The 20,337-nt window shown below is 43.3% G+C and overlaps 2 protein-coding genes across 3 annotated transcripts in view; one reads left to right on the forward strand and one right to left on the reverse strand.

The window, feature by feature from the left end:
* Positions 1-4,284, forward strand: part of PM20D2 (peptidase M20 domain containing 2) — a 46,478-nt gene extending 42,194 nt beyond the window's left edge. Inside the window, exon 7 of the mRNA XM_078369767.1 lies at positions 1,193-4,284. Within this exon, the coding sequence (XP_078225893.1) occupies positions 1,193-1,197 (5 nt within the window). The 3' untranslated portion in view covers positions 1,198-4,284. The remainder of the gene's footprint in view (positions 1-1,192) is intronic.
* Positions 1-20,337, reverse strand: part of GABRR1 (gamma-aminobutyric acid type A receptor subunit rho1) — a 46,741-nt gene that overhangs the window by 4,794 nt on the left and 21,610 nt on the right. For both annotated transcript variants that reach the window (XM_078369766.1, XM_002746814.6), the window contains exons 4-7: positions 15,929-15,996; positions 14,673-14,896; positions 7,081-7,163; positions 3,065-3,205 (exon numbers count right to left, since the gene is read on the reverse strand). In XM_078369766.1, the coding sequence (XP_078225892.1) occupies positions 3,065-3,205; positions 7,081-7,163; positions 14,673-14,896; positions 15,929-15,996 (516 nt within the window). The remainder of the gene's footprint in view (positions 1-3,064; positions 3,206-7,080; positions 7,164-14,672; positions 14,897-15,928; positions 15,997-20,337) is intronic.

Consider the following 20,337-nt stretch of genomic DNA (forward strand, 5'->3'; position numbering starts at 1 on the left):
AGTTTCTTATAAATGCAGATTCCTGGACCCCACCCCAGACCTACTTAATTGGAACATCCATTTAACAATATACTCTGCTGCGCACAGTGGCTCACACCTATAAGCCCAACACTTTGGGAGGCCAAGATGGGAGGATCGCTTGAGCCCAGGAGTTGGAGGTGACAGTGAGCTATGATCACCCCACTGCACTCCAGCCTGAGCCACAGAGTAAGACCCTGTCTCTATTAGGAAAAATAAATAAATAAATTAAATATATATATATATGTTCCCCACGTAGTTCCTATGCACATCAAAGTTTGAGAAGCACTGATTTAAACAATCTCTTTGGGTTTCTTTATGGGGAGAAACATGCTTTAAGTTAAAAAAGAAAGTTAATCACAACATTGTATTTAGGAACAGAGTGAACAATCACAGGTCCAGCTACATTGTAGCTCTTCTTTTGTGTTCCTTACAAGGAAAACATACCTGGAGGAGTTGAAGAGAAAGCGAGGCTGAAGGAAAGAAAAGGAAAAGGCCTTATATGCGGGAGATGCCTAGGACTGAAAACAAGATGGATGGGGACTTGGCAATATGAACTTGGAAACGTGGCATCCTGGGTCATTATAATGCATGGGACATGCTTCTGGTTACCAGCAAGCTACTGCAGAGGGACTGTCGAAATGCTGAGGGTCAAAAGAGCAGGGGTCCTCCAAGGAACCAACACTTTTGGTGATGGATAAGAAGATAGGATGTGCTGGACTGCAGTGCTATGTTGGTGATGGATAAGAAGATAGATAGGATGTGCTGGACTGCAGTGCTATGTTGGTGATGGATAAGAAGATAGGATGTGCTGGACTGCAGTGCTATGTTGGTGATGGATAAGAAGATAGGATGTGCTGGACTGCAGTGCTATGTTGGTGATGGATAAGAAGATAGGATGTGCTGGACTGCAGTGCTATGTTGGTGATGGATAAGAAGATAGGATGTGCTGGACTGCAGTGCTATGTTGGTGATGGATAAGAAGATAGGATGTGCTGGACTGCAGTGCTATGTTGGTGATGGATAAGAAGATAGGATGTGCTGGACTGCAGTGCTATGTTGGTGATGGATAAGAAGATAGGATGTGCTGGACTGCAGTGCTATGTTGGTGATGGATAAGAAGATAGATAGGATGTGCTGGACTGCAGTGCTATGTTGGTGCTCTCTCTTACAGATTAGAAAGACCATGGGGGTACTTATCTGTGCGTCAATTGTGCAAGATTTTAGCCATAGAAACTGCATGAAGATTTGAGGAAAATCGTCCTGAAAGGTAATCGGTGAAAAGAAGGCAAGAAGCACAATTCACAATTGCAAAGATATGGAATCAACCTGAGTGCCAATCCACAGATGAGCAGATAAAGAGAATATGGTATGTACACACCATGGAATACCACTCACCCATAAAAATGGGTGAAATAATGTCTTTTGCAGTAACTGGATGGAACTGGAAGCCATTATTCTAGGTGAAATAACTCAGGAAGTGAAAAGCAAATTCAACATGTTCTCACTTATAAGTGGGAGGTAAGCTATGGGAACACAAAGGCATACATAGTGGCATAGTGCACACTGGAGACTCAGAAGTGGGGAGGGTAGGAGGAGAGTGAGGGATGAAAAACTACCTATTGGGTGTAATGTACACCACTCAGTGACAGATGTACTAAAGTCTTAGACTTCACCACTATGCCATTCATCCATGTAATCAAACCCACTTGTATCAATAAAACTACTGATTTTTTTTTTTTTTTTGAGATGAAGTTTCACTCTTGTTGCCCAGGCTGGAGTGTAATAGTGCAATTTTGGCCCACCACAACCTCCACCTCCCAGCTTCAAGCGATTCTCCTGCCTCAGCCTCCCAAGTAGCTGGGGATTGCAGGCATGTGCCACCACACCCAGCTAATTTTGTATTTTTAGTAGAGACGGAGTTTCTCCATGTTGGTCAGGCTGATCTCAAACTCCTGACCTCAGGTGACTCACCCACCTTCGACTTCCAAAGTGCTGGGATTACAGGCGTGAGCCACCTTGCCTGGCCTGAATTTTTTTTAAAAAAAGAGGCAAGAAATGGAGCAAGTTAACCTCAGCTATTGAAGTAGCGCAGGCAAGCTCCCAGGAGAGAGTCATGGAGCATGACCTCAGGCAACAGGAGGGTGTGAGCCTGACCTGACCCTTGGTTCAAAAAAGGAACAACTGGGTCCACAGGGAACTGACCAGTGGTTCCTGCACTGAGACTTAGAATTCTGAGAGTCACCAGGAGGGGCTATGCAAGCAGTGTAGCAAGAGCAGGCTGGTCAAGAGTGGAGCAACCCCAAGGGGCTGGCTGGAGCAAGGAGAATGTAAATGGAGAACAACAGACCCGAAATGTATTTGTCTCTTGCTGTCAAGGAGGGGGCTCGGATCAGCATATCATGGCTGAGATGCCAGTTACTAACTGGCAATGCAATTGTCTCAAATAAACCTACTCGCACGGCTTATCTTTTAAGTTCTTACTGACTTTTTTAGGTTATTACTCTGATGCATTGGTAGCATTAAAAAAAAATCATTTCCACCTACTGCTTGCTACCCACTAGACTTCACTTAGGATTTCTGTCTTTAGTTTCTTTTCTTTCTTTCTTTCTCTTTTTTTTTTTTTTTTTTTTTGCGACAGCGTCTCACTCTGTCGCCTAGGCTGGAGTGCAGTGGTGTGATCTAGGCTCACTGCAACCTCTTACTCTAGGGCTCAAGGGATCTCCCACCTCAGCCTTCCAGGTAGCTGGGACTCCAGGCATGAGCCACCACACTTGGCTGATTTTTGTATTTTTAGTAGAGACTGAGTCTCACGATGTGGGCCCGGCTGGTCTTGAACTCCTGAGCTCAAGCTATCCACCCACCTTGGCCTCCCAAAGTCCTGGGATAATAGGCACAAGCCACTGCACCCAGCCTCTGTCTTTAGTTTCAAATATAAGTGACACGGCTCACTTGACAACCAATTCAAACCTTTTCTATAATAGAGGGTGAACCTCTGAGGCCAAGCTGAAGCTGCCCTGACTCTCAGCCCTCACCCCACAATTACCTGTGCTGCTGTAGAAAGCCAGTTTGGTGGTGGTGTGGAATTCCTGAATGAGGAACTGGGAGAGTGAGATTCGTTCATCCGTCTTTAAGGAGTCGTTGCCTTTTTTCCAGTACAGCATGAGGTCATCTTCTGTATAGGCATCTGAAAGACAGGAGCCAGCATAAGACACATAGTGGTGGCAAGACAGGATGGTCTGTGGGGCTATGTGGAACCTGTGTCCTGGCTTCCTGCACTGACTGCTGGGATTGTGGTACGATAGTTTGAAAAACAAACCATAGTCTAAACAAAGCAAAGCAACATCCCAAAAGACACATCTAATTCTCTCCACTCTTCCAAAAGTCATCAAAGCAAAGTTCTCAACCCCAAATGCTCATAACTGCTGCGAAAGGTTCACCCTGCAATTCAGCCTGCCATTTACTAGGTTAAATCAAATGAAATTGCTCTTTTTATAGGTCAGAAATGGTTAAATATTGGCAACATTTCCTATGACTCAGCCTTATAAACTGGGAGTAATTTAGCCTTTTTCTTTCTTTCAAAGTGCAGCGACTCATCAATTAGTGGCAAACATCTGTAAACCCTATCGGGTAATAAAGGCTGCATTTTAGCAAGAAAAGATCCATAAAGAGACAGGAGTGGAACAAGTTCCTTCTCTGTAAGACTCCAGTCACTCCTACTCAGGGTAAAGCTGAAGTGACTCCATGATCATTGCCCTTTCTGGTGCTACCATTTCCCCTTCTCTCACCTGCTTCCAGTGAACTCCCAGTGAACAAACCTACCCACAGCCTGAGCATAACTGAGGAAAAGCTTCATGGCACTGCCAGTCCAGTCTGCTTATGTGTAAACAGTTCCTTCCAGGAACTATTTTATTCCTGTTTTCTAACTCTTGACCTGTGTGATAATCAGTTTCATGTGTCAACTTGGCTTGGCTATGGTGCCCAATCATGCAATCAAACACTCATCTGTAAAAGTATTTTGTAGATGTGACTAATGTCTAAAACCAGTGGACTTCACAGGGGATTTTCCTGATAATGTGGGTGGGCCTGATTCCAACAGGTGAAAGGCTTTAGGAGCAGAGCTGAGGCTTCCTGGAAGAAGAAATTCCACCTGTCAACTCCGGCATCTGCTCCTGTTCTCCAGATGGTCAGCCTGTAGATGTGGGACTCTTAGCTAGCCCTCACAATCCCATGAGCTACTTCCTTGCAATAAATCTCTACTCTGTATATCTTACTGGTTCTGTTTATTTGGTGGAGACATGGACAATACAACCCGAAAGAAGGCTACAGTGCAGATGGAGGCAGAAGCTGCCCAGGCATAGTGGGGAAAACTAAGTTCAGGAGCCAGTGAACTCAGTATTTCAGGGTGGCTCTGCCACCAAGCTCTGTCCCTCCTTTGTATGAAGATGATAACCTGCTCACCAGGGTCTTGTGAGGGCTGGATGACAAGGCAGAGGTAAAGCCACCGTGCAATAAGTAGCCACTCCCTTGGTCCTGGGTTTTATTAACCCTTTCCCCACATTCACTGCCCTACGTGGCTATCCCTTTGGCCCCAGTGGTGTGTGACGTCAACAGCCCTGCACTCCTTGGTCCTAGATGACTGGAGCCAGGGGACACCTGGTCTACTACCACAAGCGCAGGCTGGCTTACAACGTGCCCTGGACCAGTAAGAATCCTCACTAGGGCTTTCACACTGCCAGGGAGTGCAGCGTTCAGGAGAAGTGTAGGAGTCATGAGGGTGTCCACGGTGCTGTCAGAGGAAGTGTTTTGGCAGGGAGGAGAATGGAGCGAACATGTAGAGGAGGGCAGAGATGCATGCGGGTCATTTTACACTGCCTCGGCCTGGATCTTTCTGTGGTCTGGTTTCTGGGGTGTGTGTGTGTGTGTGTGTGTGTGTGCGTGTGTCTCGTGTGCATTGTGTTAAAATACACGTAATACAAAATTTGCCATCTTAACCATTCTTTAGTGTAGACTTCAGTGGTAGTCCACTACATTCGTAGTGTTGTAATTATGATGCATGATACATACAATGAAAATTACTACACAAATACAACCATTACTATAGTTGGATATATCATTTGCCAATGTGTATTCTCCCATTGTGGGTTGCATTTTACTCTGTTGATAATGTTTTGATGCACAGCATTTTAAAATTTTTAGGCAGTATTTATGTTGTACTACATTACTACATAAATACAACCATTATGATGGTCTTACCACCATCTGTCTCTGAAACTCTTTTCATCTTCCCAAACTGAAACTCTGTACCCATTTAACAATAACCCCTCATCCTCACTTCCCCTCCCGCCAGCCTCTGGCAACCACCATTCCACTTTCTGTGTCTGTAATTTTGACTACACTAAATACCTCTTAAAAGTGAAATCATACAGTACTTGTCTTTTGCAATGGCTGATTTCATTTAGCATACTGTCCTCAAGTTTCAAAATCCTTGTTTTCTAAGGCTGAACACTTTTCCACTGTATGCATTACCACATTCTGTGTGTCCATTCATTCATTGATGGACACTCGGGTTGTTTCATGTTTTAGCAATTGTGAATAAAGCTGCTATAAATATGAGTATACAAGTACCTTTTGAAGACCTTGCTTTCAATTCTTTTGGTTATATATCCAGAAATGGATTTGCTGGATCATATGTTCTTGTTGTAATTTTTTTTTTTAAGAGCTGGGGGTCTTGCTTTCTTACCCAGGCTGGAGTGCAGTGGTACAATCATGGCTCACTGCAGCCTCAGGCTCTTGGGCTTAGGTGATCCACCTGTCTCAGCCTCCAGAGAAGCTTGGGACCACAGGTGCCAGCCACCACATCCGACACATATTTGTATTTTTTGTAGAGACAGGGTCTTGCTATGTTGCCCAAGCTGGTCTTCAGCTTCTGGGCTTAAGTGATCCTGTTACCCCGGCCACCCACAGTGCTAGGATTACAGCTGTGAGCAACAGTGCCCAGTCATTGCTTTAATTTTTGAGGAGCTGCACCATTTTACATTCCTACCCACGAAGCATAAGGGTTCTAATTTATTCACATCCGCCCAGCACTGTTTTCTGTTTTGATGACAGTGCTCATCCAGTAAGTGTATCGCATTGCAGTTTCCTAATGATTACTGATGTTGAACATCTTTTCATGTGCTTCTTGGCCATTTGTGTATCTTCTTTGGAGAAATGTCTATTCAAGTCCTTTGCTCATTTTTTAATCAAGTTACATGTTCTGCTGTTGTTGTTGTTGAGTTTTAGTTGTTCTCTTTATATTCTGGATATTAATCCCTTATCAGATAGATGATTTGCCAAAATATTCTCCCATTTGTGGGTTGCCCTTTTACTCTTTTGATAATGTCGATGCACAAAATTCACAACTGTCATGTAGTCTAATTTGCGTGTTTTTTCTTTTGTTGCCTGCACCAATGGTGTCTTAGGGCCTGGTTTTTAGCTTTTCCAGGACATCTGTGTGTGTGCAACTTTTCTGAAATCCCTTGTTATGCCTGAGAATCTCAGCCACCACAGGAACTCACAGTGGCAGTTCCCTAGGGGGCAACTATTGTCAAACTTGTTTTGGCCGGGAAACCTTTCTTCAGCAGAAATCACATTTAGAAGAGCAATAAAACATGTGAAAAATGAGCTTTCTGGATGAATTTGCATGTGTGTATGTGTGTGTGTGTGTGTGTGTGTGTGTGTGTGTGTGTGACGCGCGCGCACTGAGCAAAGGGCTTGGAAGGAGACCCATATTCACTTAGGTCTCTACTTCCCCTCCTCAAGCAGTTATCCTGATTCAATAGAACAAAGTTTAAAACCATCGCCACAGGGCATTGAAAAGATCAGTTAGAGCAATGGAAGGTTTTAGTCCCAAATTTGTTCCTGATACTTAAAATTACCCTAGACCTAGCTTCAATCTAAAAAATTACTTTAAAAGTATTGTCATGAATGAGGAATACACACTGTTCCTGTAGTTGAGAGTTAGAGGTGTTCAGAATTATCAGGAGTTATGTGCTGATCCCTGGGCACAAGTCTACTCACAGCTTTCAATTTCAAGAGAGCACGTTTGTGTGTCCAAGGGAAATCGGCTGAAGTCCATGTTGCACATTGCAGTTACTGTAACCCTAGGGCCACAAAGACAAAACTGATTTATTCAGAGCCTGCAAAAGACAAGTGCAAAATGACAAAACAAGCAGAAAAGGCCTCTGCGTCCTTCCAATATGGTAACTGCCTCCTTCTCATACTTCAAAAGTGATGTGTCAGGATTTAGACACGTGGCTTATGAGTGATACCCTCACTGGAGTACTCTTAGGCATTTATGTTTAACCCAAGGGTCAGTGTGAGGCAAATAGAACATCTCTGCTAACTCCTATCACATTCAATCATTTTAAAGAAGCAATGGTCTCAATCAATATAACAATGTGAAATAAAAACATGATATAGGTTTTGTTTTGTTTTGTTTTTTTAAGACAGAGTCTCACACTGCTGCCCAGGCTGGAGTGCAGTGGCGTGATATCAGCTCACCGCAATCTCTGCCTCCTGGGTTCAAGCAATTCTCCTGCCTCAGCCTCCCGAGTAGCTGCGACTAGAGGCGTGCACCACCACGCCCAGCTAATTTTTTTGTATTTTTAGTAGAGACGGGGTTTCACCATGTTGGCCAGGATGGTCTCCATCTCCTGACCTCGGGCTCCACCCACCTTGGCCTCCCAAAGTGCTGGGATTATAGGCGTGAGCCACCACGCCCAGCCGATACGGTTTCTTAAAAGAAGCCCTGGGAGCATATATTGTTCTCCTGTTTCAGATAAATTCCAGTTCTTTTATTTATTTTATTGATATTCAATATTGTATACAATACTGTGTACACTCATGCCAGTTGCCGAGCTTGGCACTTTCTTTTTAACAATGTTGATATTTTTCGACTGATAATTGTATCGACTAGTGGACATATATGTTGTTAGTGGAAAATTCCTTGGATATCAAAGTAATGGGAAAACACCGAAAGTCTTATTGTGTTAACAGGCAAGCACTTGCTGGCATTGAGTGATTTTATTTCAGAGTTTACACAGGAAAAGAGGCTTCTGTATTAAAAGCCAAACACATACAGATCATTCTTCGTAGGTGAAAGGCCTCTTGTCCAGTGGGGAATTTCACAGCAGGACATAATTAATGCTTGTTCGCTGGTGCTGAATGTACTACTTTTCCTTCAACCGTGCAATATTTGCTACGTAAAAGCTGTGGAAATTATATGGATAATTCATGGTCAAAAATAAAAAAATTCACTTTTAATTTAAATGGAAAATTTAAGGAAAAGAGCATTCTTGAAAGGAGTTATTCAAATATTTGCCTCACTTTTTCCACTGCTTTGAGGATGGGATGGTTGTATTCTAGGTATGAGGCATTTTTGATGGCCAGTAACTGGGTGGTCTTATGTCCCCTGGAAATCCTGATAAACAGGGCATGTTAGAGTATGCAGGTCGGGTGGGGGGTCAGGCTGGCAGCTGACTCAATGCCCAATGGGTGGACATCCACTTCTATGGGTACATCATTGCATAACAATGCCCGCTGTCATCACCAACATGAAATAAGCTAAGAACTAACTTTGGGGACACTGGAGCTAATTTTAGGGACATGGAATGCCCACTGCAGGAAATGTTTTGCTACGAACCAGGGGCCGAATACCCCTTCTCTTTCTGTTAGTTGGTACAGGGACAGATATTTTCAGAATTACAGACATCATCAGAATGGGTCTTCCCACCCTGACTCGCTTCTCTCTGTATAACCTCTACATAAAACAACCATTTGTGAAGTAATTAAAGCCCATGTTTATTCTTGTTTCCACAAGTTCCTATAAATTGATTCATTGGAGAGGCTCTTCCCTGCCCTGCATGGAAACTTGGCAGGTCCTGTGGCTCTTCTGCTCACTCTCATGTAATAGTCAAAACCCTCTTAAGTCACAAACCACAACTGAATTCAGAAATTCAAAGTTTCAGTCTGAGGTATTCATCAGCTTCAAAGTTCATTCAAATGAAGACTTCTGCTGTCCCTCCTCAACTAAGATAAAAAGTTGGCATTTGAGTGGTCAGTTTCTGCCCACCTCCAATCTCCTCCCACACAGGTGGAAGTGTGAGGAGACAGGGAGGTGGGCATAGGACAGTTCTGTGGATGGGCAGCTTCCTACTCTCTGGGCCTGCTACCTGGTGGAAGCTGATACTTTTTTTTTTTTTGAGATGGATTTTGGCTCTTGCTGCCCAGGGTGGAGTGCAGTGGCATGATCTCAGCTCACTGCAACCTCCACCTCCTGGGTTCAATCATTCTCCAGCCTCAGTCTTCCAAGCAGCTGGGATTACAGGCATGCACCATCACGCCCAGCTAATTTTGTATTTTTTTTAAGTGGAGATGTGGTTTCTCCATATGTTGGTCAGGCTGGTCTCGAACCCCTGACCTCAAGTGATCTGCCTGCCTCAGCCTACCAAAGTGCTGGTATTACAGGCTGGAGCCACCACGCCCGGCCCAGAAACTGATACTTTCTTTCCTGGCTTCCTCACTCCCATGACTTGGCACCTCCACGCTGCAGGTTTCCATTCTCCAGCTCTTGGTTCACCCACCATCCCCTCCACATACACTCACAGATCAATACAGACTGATCCCACCTCGGCAAAAATTTCTGGGCCTGCCCCCAGGGTGGTCAGACAGCTCTTCTCTCCCACCTAAATGCACAGTGTCCCAAACTGCAGGCACACACACTCAAAACTCTGTGAGAGGTTCCAGTGAAGGCCCACTCACAGCATGCCCACAAAGCTCTCCTGAGAAAATTTCATAAATCTTTCCATTCTCCCGCTGTCATTGACTCTTCTTCTTCTTCTTTTTTTCTTTTTTCAGACAGAGGTTTGCTCTGTTGCCCAGGCTGGAGCAATCTCGGCTCACTGCAACCTCCACCTCCCGGGTTCAAGCAATTCTTCTGCCTCAGCCTCCCGAGCAGCTGGGACTATAGACATGTGCCACCATGGCTGGCTAATTTTTGTATTTTTAGTAGAGATGGGGTTTTGCCACATTGGCCAGGCTGGTCTCGAACCCCTGATTTCAGATGATCCACCTGCCTTAGCCTTCTGAAGTGCTGGGATTACAGGCCTGAACTACCACACTCGGCCTCATTGACTCTTTTATATCTTGAAGTTGACTAGGGATTCAAAAGTCATGGAATTGGTTTTTCAATATTGCCTCAGTAAAATCTACCAAGCATAACAGAGCATCTCACTTGTGGATTTCAGTTTTTATTGTGTGCTGGTGCCTAGGAAACTGTTCTCGTTACCCTGTTATCTAGCTCCTCCCACTGCCCTGCTGCATTCCTCATTTGCATCCTAACCACTGGGTTCTATGCCTGTCTCCTCCACAGCCTGCAGTCCCACGAGGGACAGTGACCTCTATCCCCGTCTTTTTGTCCCCAGAGCTTGAGTTAGAACCTGGCACAGCTTTCATTCATACAACAGGCCACTGTGGCACCCAGGAGGCTCTTAATAAGAACCTGTTGAAGTGATCAATGAGTGAATGAAGTGAGGAGATGGTAAATTAGTATGTATTTTAGGAGCTGGCCAGTTGCTGACAGAGTTGACATTTCAAAGTGGTGGTCCTCAGTAACTTAGATCTCTTTTTTTTTTTCATTTTAATAAAAAAACTTATAACTTTATTTGCAATGAGAAATTAACTCATCTGTTTAAAGGCACAGAGAGGGAAAGGAGGTGTTTTCCTAGTGAGTGAGGCTCCCTGAGGATTTTTATTCTGAACATATAAAAGATTTTCTACCCCTTTCTTGCACTCACATCCAGTGGTGCACTGGACTAGACTTCTACAGGCTTTTGGGAGCTGATTGCCAGATTTTCGGGAAGCTTGTGAGCCAGTTGTTAAGCACAGTTGTTATTAAATATCAAAATTAAATGTCACATTAAAAACATAAATAATAGCTTCCAGTTCCAAAATGGTGGCCTAGAGGCAAGCTGCTTCACTCCCTACCACAGAAAACCAAAAACAAATGTAACACGCTGAGATTTTGACCAGCAGCAACCCAGAGCTCATGGGTAAGGATGAGACAGTTCCCTAGGCCACAGAGAAACAGAAAAACTGAACTGACAGCAGGAGAACTGGACTTACACATCCCTAATGCTCCTCTCTCCCTTTTTACCTGTCACCAAATGCATGGAAAATCTTCCCACAACTCATGATTTCTACACTGGAAAAAGTGAAATTGAGGTGATCAATCAGCTTCTCTGCCTTCTTGGGTTCCCTGGCAGGAGACTTGTCCTTTCCTTAACCCACAGGAAGCAACATGATTGCCTGAAGGGAGAAATAGCCCTGAGAACAGGCAGAGACAAATGGGAGGCAGAACTACCATCTCCAGCCTGGACGCTATGCTCCATAACTTGACCAAAGGAGATGCCAAATCAAAGTGGCTGTTCAGCAGTACTGCAGGAAGAACATTCTGCAGGTCCCCTGGGCACGAATCCCTCGCCAGCCTTCACACACTGCAGGGATAATCCCTTCAGGACCTCCCCCATTCAGGACAGGCAGTGCACAGACAGACCAGTTACTGGAGCAAAGCGAACCTGGGCTGTAGGTGCCACCTAGAGCCGAAAAGGAGGCAGCAATCTAGGGACAGATTCACTAAGCAAATATAGTCAATAAAAAACAAAACTAACTGGACAGAGAAAACTAATCCTTCAATGCAAAGACGTAGATGTATAGCAACAAGAAACAACAGCAACAGGAAGGAACTATGACCTCCCCAAAAGGGGACCCCAACAAGACCATGATTTGTAACACCTCTCTGACAAGAATCCAAAAGAGCAATTTTAAGGAAATGTAATTATAACCAAAATAACACTAAAAAGCAATTCAGAAATTTATCAGAGAAATTTAACAAAGAGATTGAAGTAACAACAACAATGAAAATCAAACAGAAATCTTGGAACTGAGAAATACATTTGCTGAACTGAAGAACTCTTTAGAGGCTCTCAGCAGCAGAGTGAACCAAGCAGAGGAAAGAATCTGTGAGTTAGAAGACTAACTATTTGAAATTATAGTCAGATAAGAAAAAATAAAAAAAGAATAAAAAGGAATGAAGGTTGCCTACAAGATATGGAAAATTACCTCAAAGGAGCTAATCTAAGAATTATTGGTGTTCAAGAAAGAGCTGAGCAAGAGCAAGGGGTGCAAAGTGTATTCAAAGGATTAATAACAGGAAACTTTCCAAAACTCAAGAAAGAGTTAAATATACAGGTATATGAAGGTCTGAGAACACCAGACAGAATCAATGCAATTAAGGCTCCCTCCAGACATATAGTAATTCATCTCAAAGGTCAAGAATAAAGAGAGGATCCTAAAAGCAGCAAGATAAATAAGGCGCTTTTTTTTTTTTATCAAAAAGCTCCAATTTGGCTGGTCTGAAGATAGTGAGAAATCTCAACTGATAGTTCACAGTTACAGATTGAACTCCTTGTTCAACTCTTTTCCCCCTTCTCACTACTGCACTTGACTAGTTTTAAAAACAAAAATAAAAAAGCTCCAATTTGCCTGGCAACAGACTTTCCAATGGAAACCATTCTGGCCAGGAGGAAGCAGAAGAACATTTTCAAAGTCCTCAAAGAAAAAAACTGCAAGAATGTTGTATCCAACCAAATTTTCCTTTGACTATAAAGGAGAGATGAAGTCTTTTCCAGACAAACAAAAGCTGAGAGAATTCACTATTACCAGATTTATCTTGTAAAAACAAAAGTAATAAATATCACTTCCTAATTATTTCACTACATTTTATCATTATCTATATTCTTGAAGTTGTTTACACTTTCTGCATCTGCATGGTAGAAATACTGCATAATGGTGTGCTGTCATGAATTTCTTCCTAATTCTGGATTTAGTGACATCAGGTTGGGAGCTTGATCAACCAGGATGGCAGTATTTGCACTATAGAAATCAGCAAACTGCCACTGAGTTGTGTTGCTGTATTGGTAGTTTTTGAGCCTTAAGATGCCTTGGAAACCTGCCTCAGGAGGCCAGGTGTGATGGCTCACACCCATAATCCCAGCAATTTGGAAGGCTAAGGTTGGAGGATGGCTTGAGCTCAGGAGTTCAAGACCAGCCTGAGCAACACAGGGACATTCTGTTTTTACAAAAATTTTTTTTTTTAAGAAAAGTATCTGGATATAGTGGCACATGCCTCCCAGCCACTTGGAAGGCAGAAGTCAGATTACTGCTTGGGTCTGGGAAGTTGAGGCTGCAGTAAAGCCATGATCGTGCCACAGTACTCCAGCCTGGGCAACAGAACAAAACTCTGAAAAGAAAGAAAGAAAGAGAGAAAAAGAGAGAGAGAAAGAGAAAGAAAGAAAGAGAGAGAAAGAGAAAGAAGAGAGAGAGAGAAAGAAAGGAAAGAAAGAGAGAGAAAGAAAGGAAGGAAGGGAGGGAGGGAGGGAAGGGAAGTAAACAGAAGGGAAAGGAAGAATAAAAAGAAAAAAGAAAGGAAAGGAAAGCAAAAGAAAGAAAAAGAGAAAAGAAAACCTGCCTCAGAAATGCAGACCTCAGGGAGAACCAGCTCAACATGGTTTGGGGAAGGGTTGCACATCCTGGACCCGCCTGAGTACTTCTTATGGGAGGAAGCATTTTAAACCTTAAAGATGAAAACACCATAACCCCACTCCGTGTCAGGTACCTAATTACTTAGGTTCCAGGCCAGAATGAATATGGAGGGATCATTATAAATATTCCTTTTGGCAATGGAGCCAGAAATTCAGCTTCAACATTGCAACCTCATATTCTATAGGTCTACTGTGTAACCATCCATGAACCCTCTCTTTATACATTGATGTGTGGATTCATCTTTACCATTCATCAACACAGAAGCCAAAGCAAAGTCCATGAAACTGGAATGCACCCTCCACACAGCGCAAGAGCAATACCCCACAGCAAGTGAACACATCCCTTCTCTGTGCAGGCCTGCTGCTCATCTCCATGTACCTCCTAGGGAGGTGAATACCATGAGTTTCTAAAGCTTCTGTGCAGCCTGAAAACCACACTGTGGTTTAAGGAAAGATTCGCTGAGCCAGTGCTTAATGAGCAAGTAAACATTTCTGAAGTATCTGAATTGGTGAGAAGGTTTTATTCTTTATATTTTGAAAGTGATGCTCAGAATGGCACTTCAAGTCATCAAGAAGCCCGGGGTCCCCATAGTTTCTCAAGTAGGACACTATGGAGAGAAAGGGGTGAAAATATGCCTGTGGTGGCCAGATGAAGCAAAAGAACTTTTTTTTTAAACCAAAGTTCTAAAATGTTCCCAAAAGATGGGAATCAGAGACATTGTAGGAGGTAAGTCCTTGAGAACACATTATCTATTTCTCTGACTCCTACTAGAGAATAAACTTTTTTTATTATTGAAATATACAGAACAGTATCAGCTTGAGAAATTGTCCCAAATGTATTTTCAAGGCTGAATATACCTTTTAGATTTCTACTCATGTATAAAGTTGATGTTGAGAAGCTGGCAGCTACTGAAAAGTTAGAAAGTAGACATTAAGAGCCAAAAACCCAAATTGTTGTTGTGAAACCAATGCTTTTCTTGGTTAAGACGAACGATCTGTCTTTCTTCCTACCTGAGACTGTAGAGCACTTTCCCATCGGGCTGGACCCGCAACATGACGTTGTCTGTGGTGGTGTCATGGATGAAGGAACGTTTGGAGTGCACGAAAAACATGTCAGGGACCCAGATTTTCTTCACCAGCCGGCCATCAAAAGTCATGCTGAGGTTGTTGGTGCTTGGAAAAGACAGCCTCTCGTCCTTCCAGTAGTGCCTCAGGTAGAGGGTCATCGTAAAGTCCTGGGGGGCAGAGGGACATAGAAGGAACCCAAGACACAAACAAACCCACTGAGGTGTGGATTTTGTAGTCTCTGTGGAGCCATCACTTGGCTAGGGAATGAAACTGGGCCAAATGAGGTCTTGTGAGTCCCTGGAGTTTGCTGCAGTAGGAGGAAGAGAACGCTGCAGGGGAAGAACTCAGCTAGAAGCCTGGAGAAGACAGTGTGAGTGTGCCTGGCCCTGCCCCAAGCTCCTGGCATTCACTGTACACTTGAGAGGCTGCTACTGTCGCCATGTGTAACTCAAGCCACAAGTGCCAGAAAGTTAGTGCCTGCAAGCAGCACTCAACCAGAGAGAAGGCGGTGGGTAAATACTCCCGCTCCTGCACCCCTGAGTTGGATAATCCTGAAGCGTGCTCTTCACTGACTCCCAGAGTACGCCAGTGGCACTGAGTTCTGTTTTTATGACTGAGTTTTATACCAGTTCCATAGTAACTGGTTTGACAGCACAGTCCTCTTTGCTTCCTTCTCTTCCTCTGACCCTTCCCCACTCTGTTCTGCTGTTTCCCAGGATCGCTTCCTATATAAACTACTTATACCTAAGACAGGTCCCTAAAATGTCCTGTAAGTCAAGGACTTGGAGGATGTTGCACTTTTTATCTGAACCCACCAAAAAGGGGTGGGGGAAAGGACATTCTTTTGCTTCTTTTGCATTTCTACAACCAGGTACAGAATCCACAGGAGTAAGATGTGTCTACTTGGCAGCGGCAAACTTGGGCCATGCTGCTTACATTTGAGAGCCTTTGTCCAGAAAATGCATCCCAGGGGCAAGAGCCTGGGCACTGGAGTGGGAAAGGTCAAGCTTGTTATCTGGCTCTGTTTCATACCACTTGGGTGGCTATGGGCAAATCTTGAGCCATCTGTAAAAAGACTGTGGGGATTCCCACCACCCAGGGCAGTTGTCAGACTAATTGAATTCAGATGCATGGAACTCCTGGCCTAGGACCGGCTTTGTGAAACCCACTGCCATGGCTCTGGTCAGAGAAGCACTTACCATGTCAACCTCTGAGATGCTATCCAAACTCTCCACCTGCACATCTACACCAACAGGAATGGCAGGGCCTGGGGACAGAGCGTGACAAAAGCATTCACTATTTTTACTTGAACTTTTAATATGGAGAAAATAGGTGAAATGAGCGTTTCCCCTGGAACCTCAATGTCATGTTAGACTTGGAGGTTTGGTCACGCCAACCTGAAGTCAAACCAGAGATCAAAGCATGGTATCACAGGCTGGCTTTCTGAAATATTCCAATGAAAGGAAACATTCTTTCTTGGTTATATATGCTCCTCTGATGGTACGATGAAGGCCTAGGTCAAAGGCTGGGTCTGATCTAAGAGTAACTGACTTCTTAGCACAAGGTCACTCACATTATTCTCTAGATTTGCCTTCTGGTTTTGCACCCTCTTTCATCCTGGAAGCCAGGAGCAAGGCATTGTTTGCTGACAGGCACTCAGAACTGAAGTCATATTCAGACCATTTGCCAAACCCACTGATCTGCATCTTTGCAACATAATGGAGTAGCTTCAGGGAAGGCAGGCTGCCTGTGTAAGGGCAGCTTTAAAGCACTCACATTTTTGTTATTTCTGGGCCATGCAGACTCAATACTGTTAAAGAATAAGGAAGCAGAATAAAGGGAATTGATTCCTGCCCCCTTCCCTGCTGTCAGGATGAAGGGCAGGCATGGAGCACACTGAATCATTATGGAGTAAAAAGGTGGATTTGGATTCAACAATGGTGGATTATGGACTGGATAGAGACTGTTCTACAGCCTATTTATTCCTTGGGCAAAAGTGACTGGAAGAAATAAAAGGTATGAGAATGATTTCTTTTTTAAAAAAAATTTTTGGAGACAGAATCTCACACTGTTGCCCAGGCAGGAGTGCAGTGGTGTGATCTCAGCTCCCTGCAACCTCTACCTCCTGGGTTCAAGCAGTTCTCATACCTGAGCCTCCTGAATAGCTGGGACTATAGGTGCACACCACCACAGCTGGCTAATTTTTGTGTTTTTAGTAGAGACAGGGTTTCACCATGTTGCTCAGGCTGTTTTCAAACTCCTGAGCTCAGTCAACCTGCCCACCTCAACCTCCCGAAGCGTTAGGATTTCAGGCACGAGACACCATGCCCAGCCAAGTCTGATTTCTAAAATAAATATTTCTTTTCCAGGAAAATAAACCCATAAGGATGAAAACTTCTTGACCCTAAGAAGGCTGAAACCCAGCACCTGCAGGCTAAGTTTCAAAGGGCTTTGCCATTCTTCTGGACCAAATCATTATTCTCTCAAGCTATTTTCTTTTTTTTTTTTTATTCTTTTTTTTTTTTTTTTTTAATTTTTTATTGGATTATAGGTTTTGGGGCACATGAGCAGAGCATGCAAGACAGTTGCCTAGGTACACACATGGCAGTGTGCTTTGCTTTTCTTCTCCCCTTCACCCACATTTGGCATTTCTCCCCAGGCTATCCCTCCCCACCTCCCCCTCCCACTGGCCCTCCCCTTTTCCCCCCAATAGACCCCAGTGTTTAGTACTCCCCTTTCTGTGTCCATGTGTTCTCATTTTTCATCACCCACCTATGAGTGAGAATATGCGGTGTTTCATTTTCTGTTCTTGTGTCAGTTTGCTGAGGATGATGTTTTCCAGATTCATCCATGTCCCTACAAACGACACGAACTCATCATTTCTGATTGCTGCATAATATTCCATGGTGTATATGTGCCACATTTTTCCAATCCAGTCTATTATCAATGGGCATTTGGGTTGATTCCAGGTCTTTGCTATTGTAAACAGTGCTGCAATGAACATTCGTGTACATGTGTCCTTATAGTAGAACGATTTATAGTCTTTTGGATATATACCCAGTAATGGGATTGCTGGGTCAAATGGAATTTCTATTTCTAAGGCCTTGAGGAATCGCCACACTGTCTTCCACAATGGTTGAACTAATTTACACTCCCACCAACAGTGTAAAAGTGTTCCTTTTTCTCCACATCCTCTCCAGCATCTGTTGTCTCCAGATTTTTTAATGATCGCCATTCTAACTGGCGTGAGATGGTATCTCAATGTGGTTTTGATTTGCATCTCTCTGATGACCAGTGACGATGAGCATTTTTTCATATGATTGTTGGCCTCATATATGTCTTCTTTCGTAAAGTATCTGTTCATATCCTTTGCCCACTTTTGAATGGGCTTGTTTTTTTCCTGTAAATCTGCTTGAGTTGTTTGTAAATTCTGGATATCAGCCCTTTGTCAGATGGGTAGACTGCGAAAATTTTTTCCCATTCTGTTGGTTGCCGATCCACTCTAGTGACTGTTTCTTTTGCCGTGCAGAAGCTGTGGAGTTTCATTAGGTCCCATTTGTCTATTTTGGCTTTTGTTGCCAATGCTCTTGGTGTTTTGTTCATGAAGTCCTTGCCTACTCCTATGTCCTGGATAGTTTTGCCTAGATTTCCTTCTAGGGTTTTTATGGGGCCAGGTCTTATGTTTAAGTCTTTAATCCATCTGGAGTTAATTTTAGTGTAAGGTGTCAGGAAGGGGTCCAGTTTCTGCTTTCTGCACATGGCTAGCCAGTTTTCCCAACACCATTTGTTAAACATGGAATCCTTGCTCCATTGCTTGTTTTTGTCAGGTTTATCAAAGATTGTATAGTTGTATGTATGTTGTGTTGCCTCCGGTGCCTCTGTTTTGTTCCATTGGTCTATATCTCTGTTTTGGTACCAGTACCATGCTGTTTTGATTACTGTAGCCTTGTAGTATAGTTTGAAATCCGGTAGTGTGATGCCCCTCGCTGTGTTCTTTTTGCTTAGAATTGACTTGGCTATGCGGGCTCTCTTTTGGTTCCATATGAAGTTCATGGTGGTTTTTTCCAGTTCTGTGAAGAAAGTCAATGGTAGCTTGATGGGGATAGCGTTGATTCTGTAAATTACTTTGGGCAGTATAGCCATTTTCACGATATTAATTCTTCCTAACCATGAACATGGAATGTTTCTCCATCTGTTTGTGTCCTCTCTGATTTCGTTGAGCAGTGGTTTGTAGTTCTCCTTGAAGAGGTCTCTTACGTTCCTTGTGAGTTGTATTCCAAGGTATTTTATTCTTTTTGTAGCAATTGCGAATGGCAGTTCGCTCTTGATTTGGCTTTCTTTAAGTCTGTTATTGGTGTAGACGAATGCTTGTGATTTTTGCACATTGATTTTATATCCTGAGACTTTGCTGAAGTTGTTTATCAGTTTCAGGAGTTTTTGGGCTGGGGCGATGGGGTCTTCTAGGTATACTATCATGTCGTCTGCAAATAGAGACAATTTGGCTTCCACCTTTCCTATTTGAATACCCTTTATTTCTTTTTCTTGCCTGATTGCTCTGGCTAGAACTTCCAGTACTATATTGAATAGGAGTGGTGAGAGAGGGCATCCTTATCTAGTACCAGATTTCAAAGGGAATGCTTCCAGTTTTTGCCCATTCAGTATGATATTGGCTGTTGGTTTGTCATAAATAGCTTTTATTACTTTGAGATACGTTCCATCGATACCGAGTTTATTGAGGGTTTTTAGCATAAAGTGCTGTTGAATTTTGTCAAATGCCTTCTCTGCATCAATTGAGATAATCATGTGGTTTTTGTTTTTGGTTCTGTTTATGTGGTGAATTACGTCGATAGACTTGCGTATGTTGAACCAGCCTTGCATCCCCGGGATGAATCCTACTTGATCATGATGAATAAGTTTTTTGATTTGCTGTTGCAATCGGCTTGCCAATATTTTATTGAAGATTTTTGCATCTATGTTCATCATGGATATTGGCCTGAAGTTTTCTTTTCTCGTTGGGTCTCTGCCGGGTTTTGGTATCAGGATGATGTTGGTCTCATAAAATGATTTGGGAAGGATTCCCTCTTTTTGGATTGTTTGAAATAGTTTTAGAAGGAATGGTACCAGCTCCTCCTTGTGTGTCTGGTAGAATTCGGCTGTGAACCCGTCTGGACCTGGGCTTTTTTTGTGAGGTAGGCTCTTAATTGCTGCCTCAACTTCAGACCTTGTTATTGATCTATTCATAGTTTCAGCTTCCTCCTGGTTTAGGCTTGGGAGGACACAGGAGTCCAGGAATTCATCCATTTCTTCCAGGTTTACTAGTTTATGTGCATAGAGTTGTTTGTAATATTCTCTGATGATGGTTTGAATTTCTGTGGAATCTGTGGTGATTTCCCCTTTATCATTTTTTATTGCATCTATTTGGTTGTTCTCTCTTTTATTTTTAATCAATCTGGCTAGTGGTCTGTCTATTTTGTTGATCTTTTCAAAAAACCAGCTCTTGGATTTATTGATTTTTTGAAGGGTTTTTCGTGTCTCAATCTCCTTCAGCTCAGCTCTGATCTTAGTAATTTCTTGTCTTCTGCTGGGTTTTGAGTTTTTTTGATCTTCC

Source organism: Callithrix jacchus, chromosome 4 (genome assembly GCF_049354715.1).
Source record: "Callithrix jacchus isolate 240 chromosome 4, calJac240_pri, whole genome shotgun sequence".
In the NCBI taxonomy this organism is placed as follows: Eukaryota; Metazoa; Chordata; class Mammalia; order Primates; family Cebidae; genus Callithrix; species Callithrix jacchus.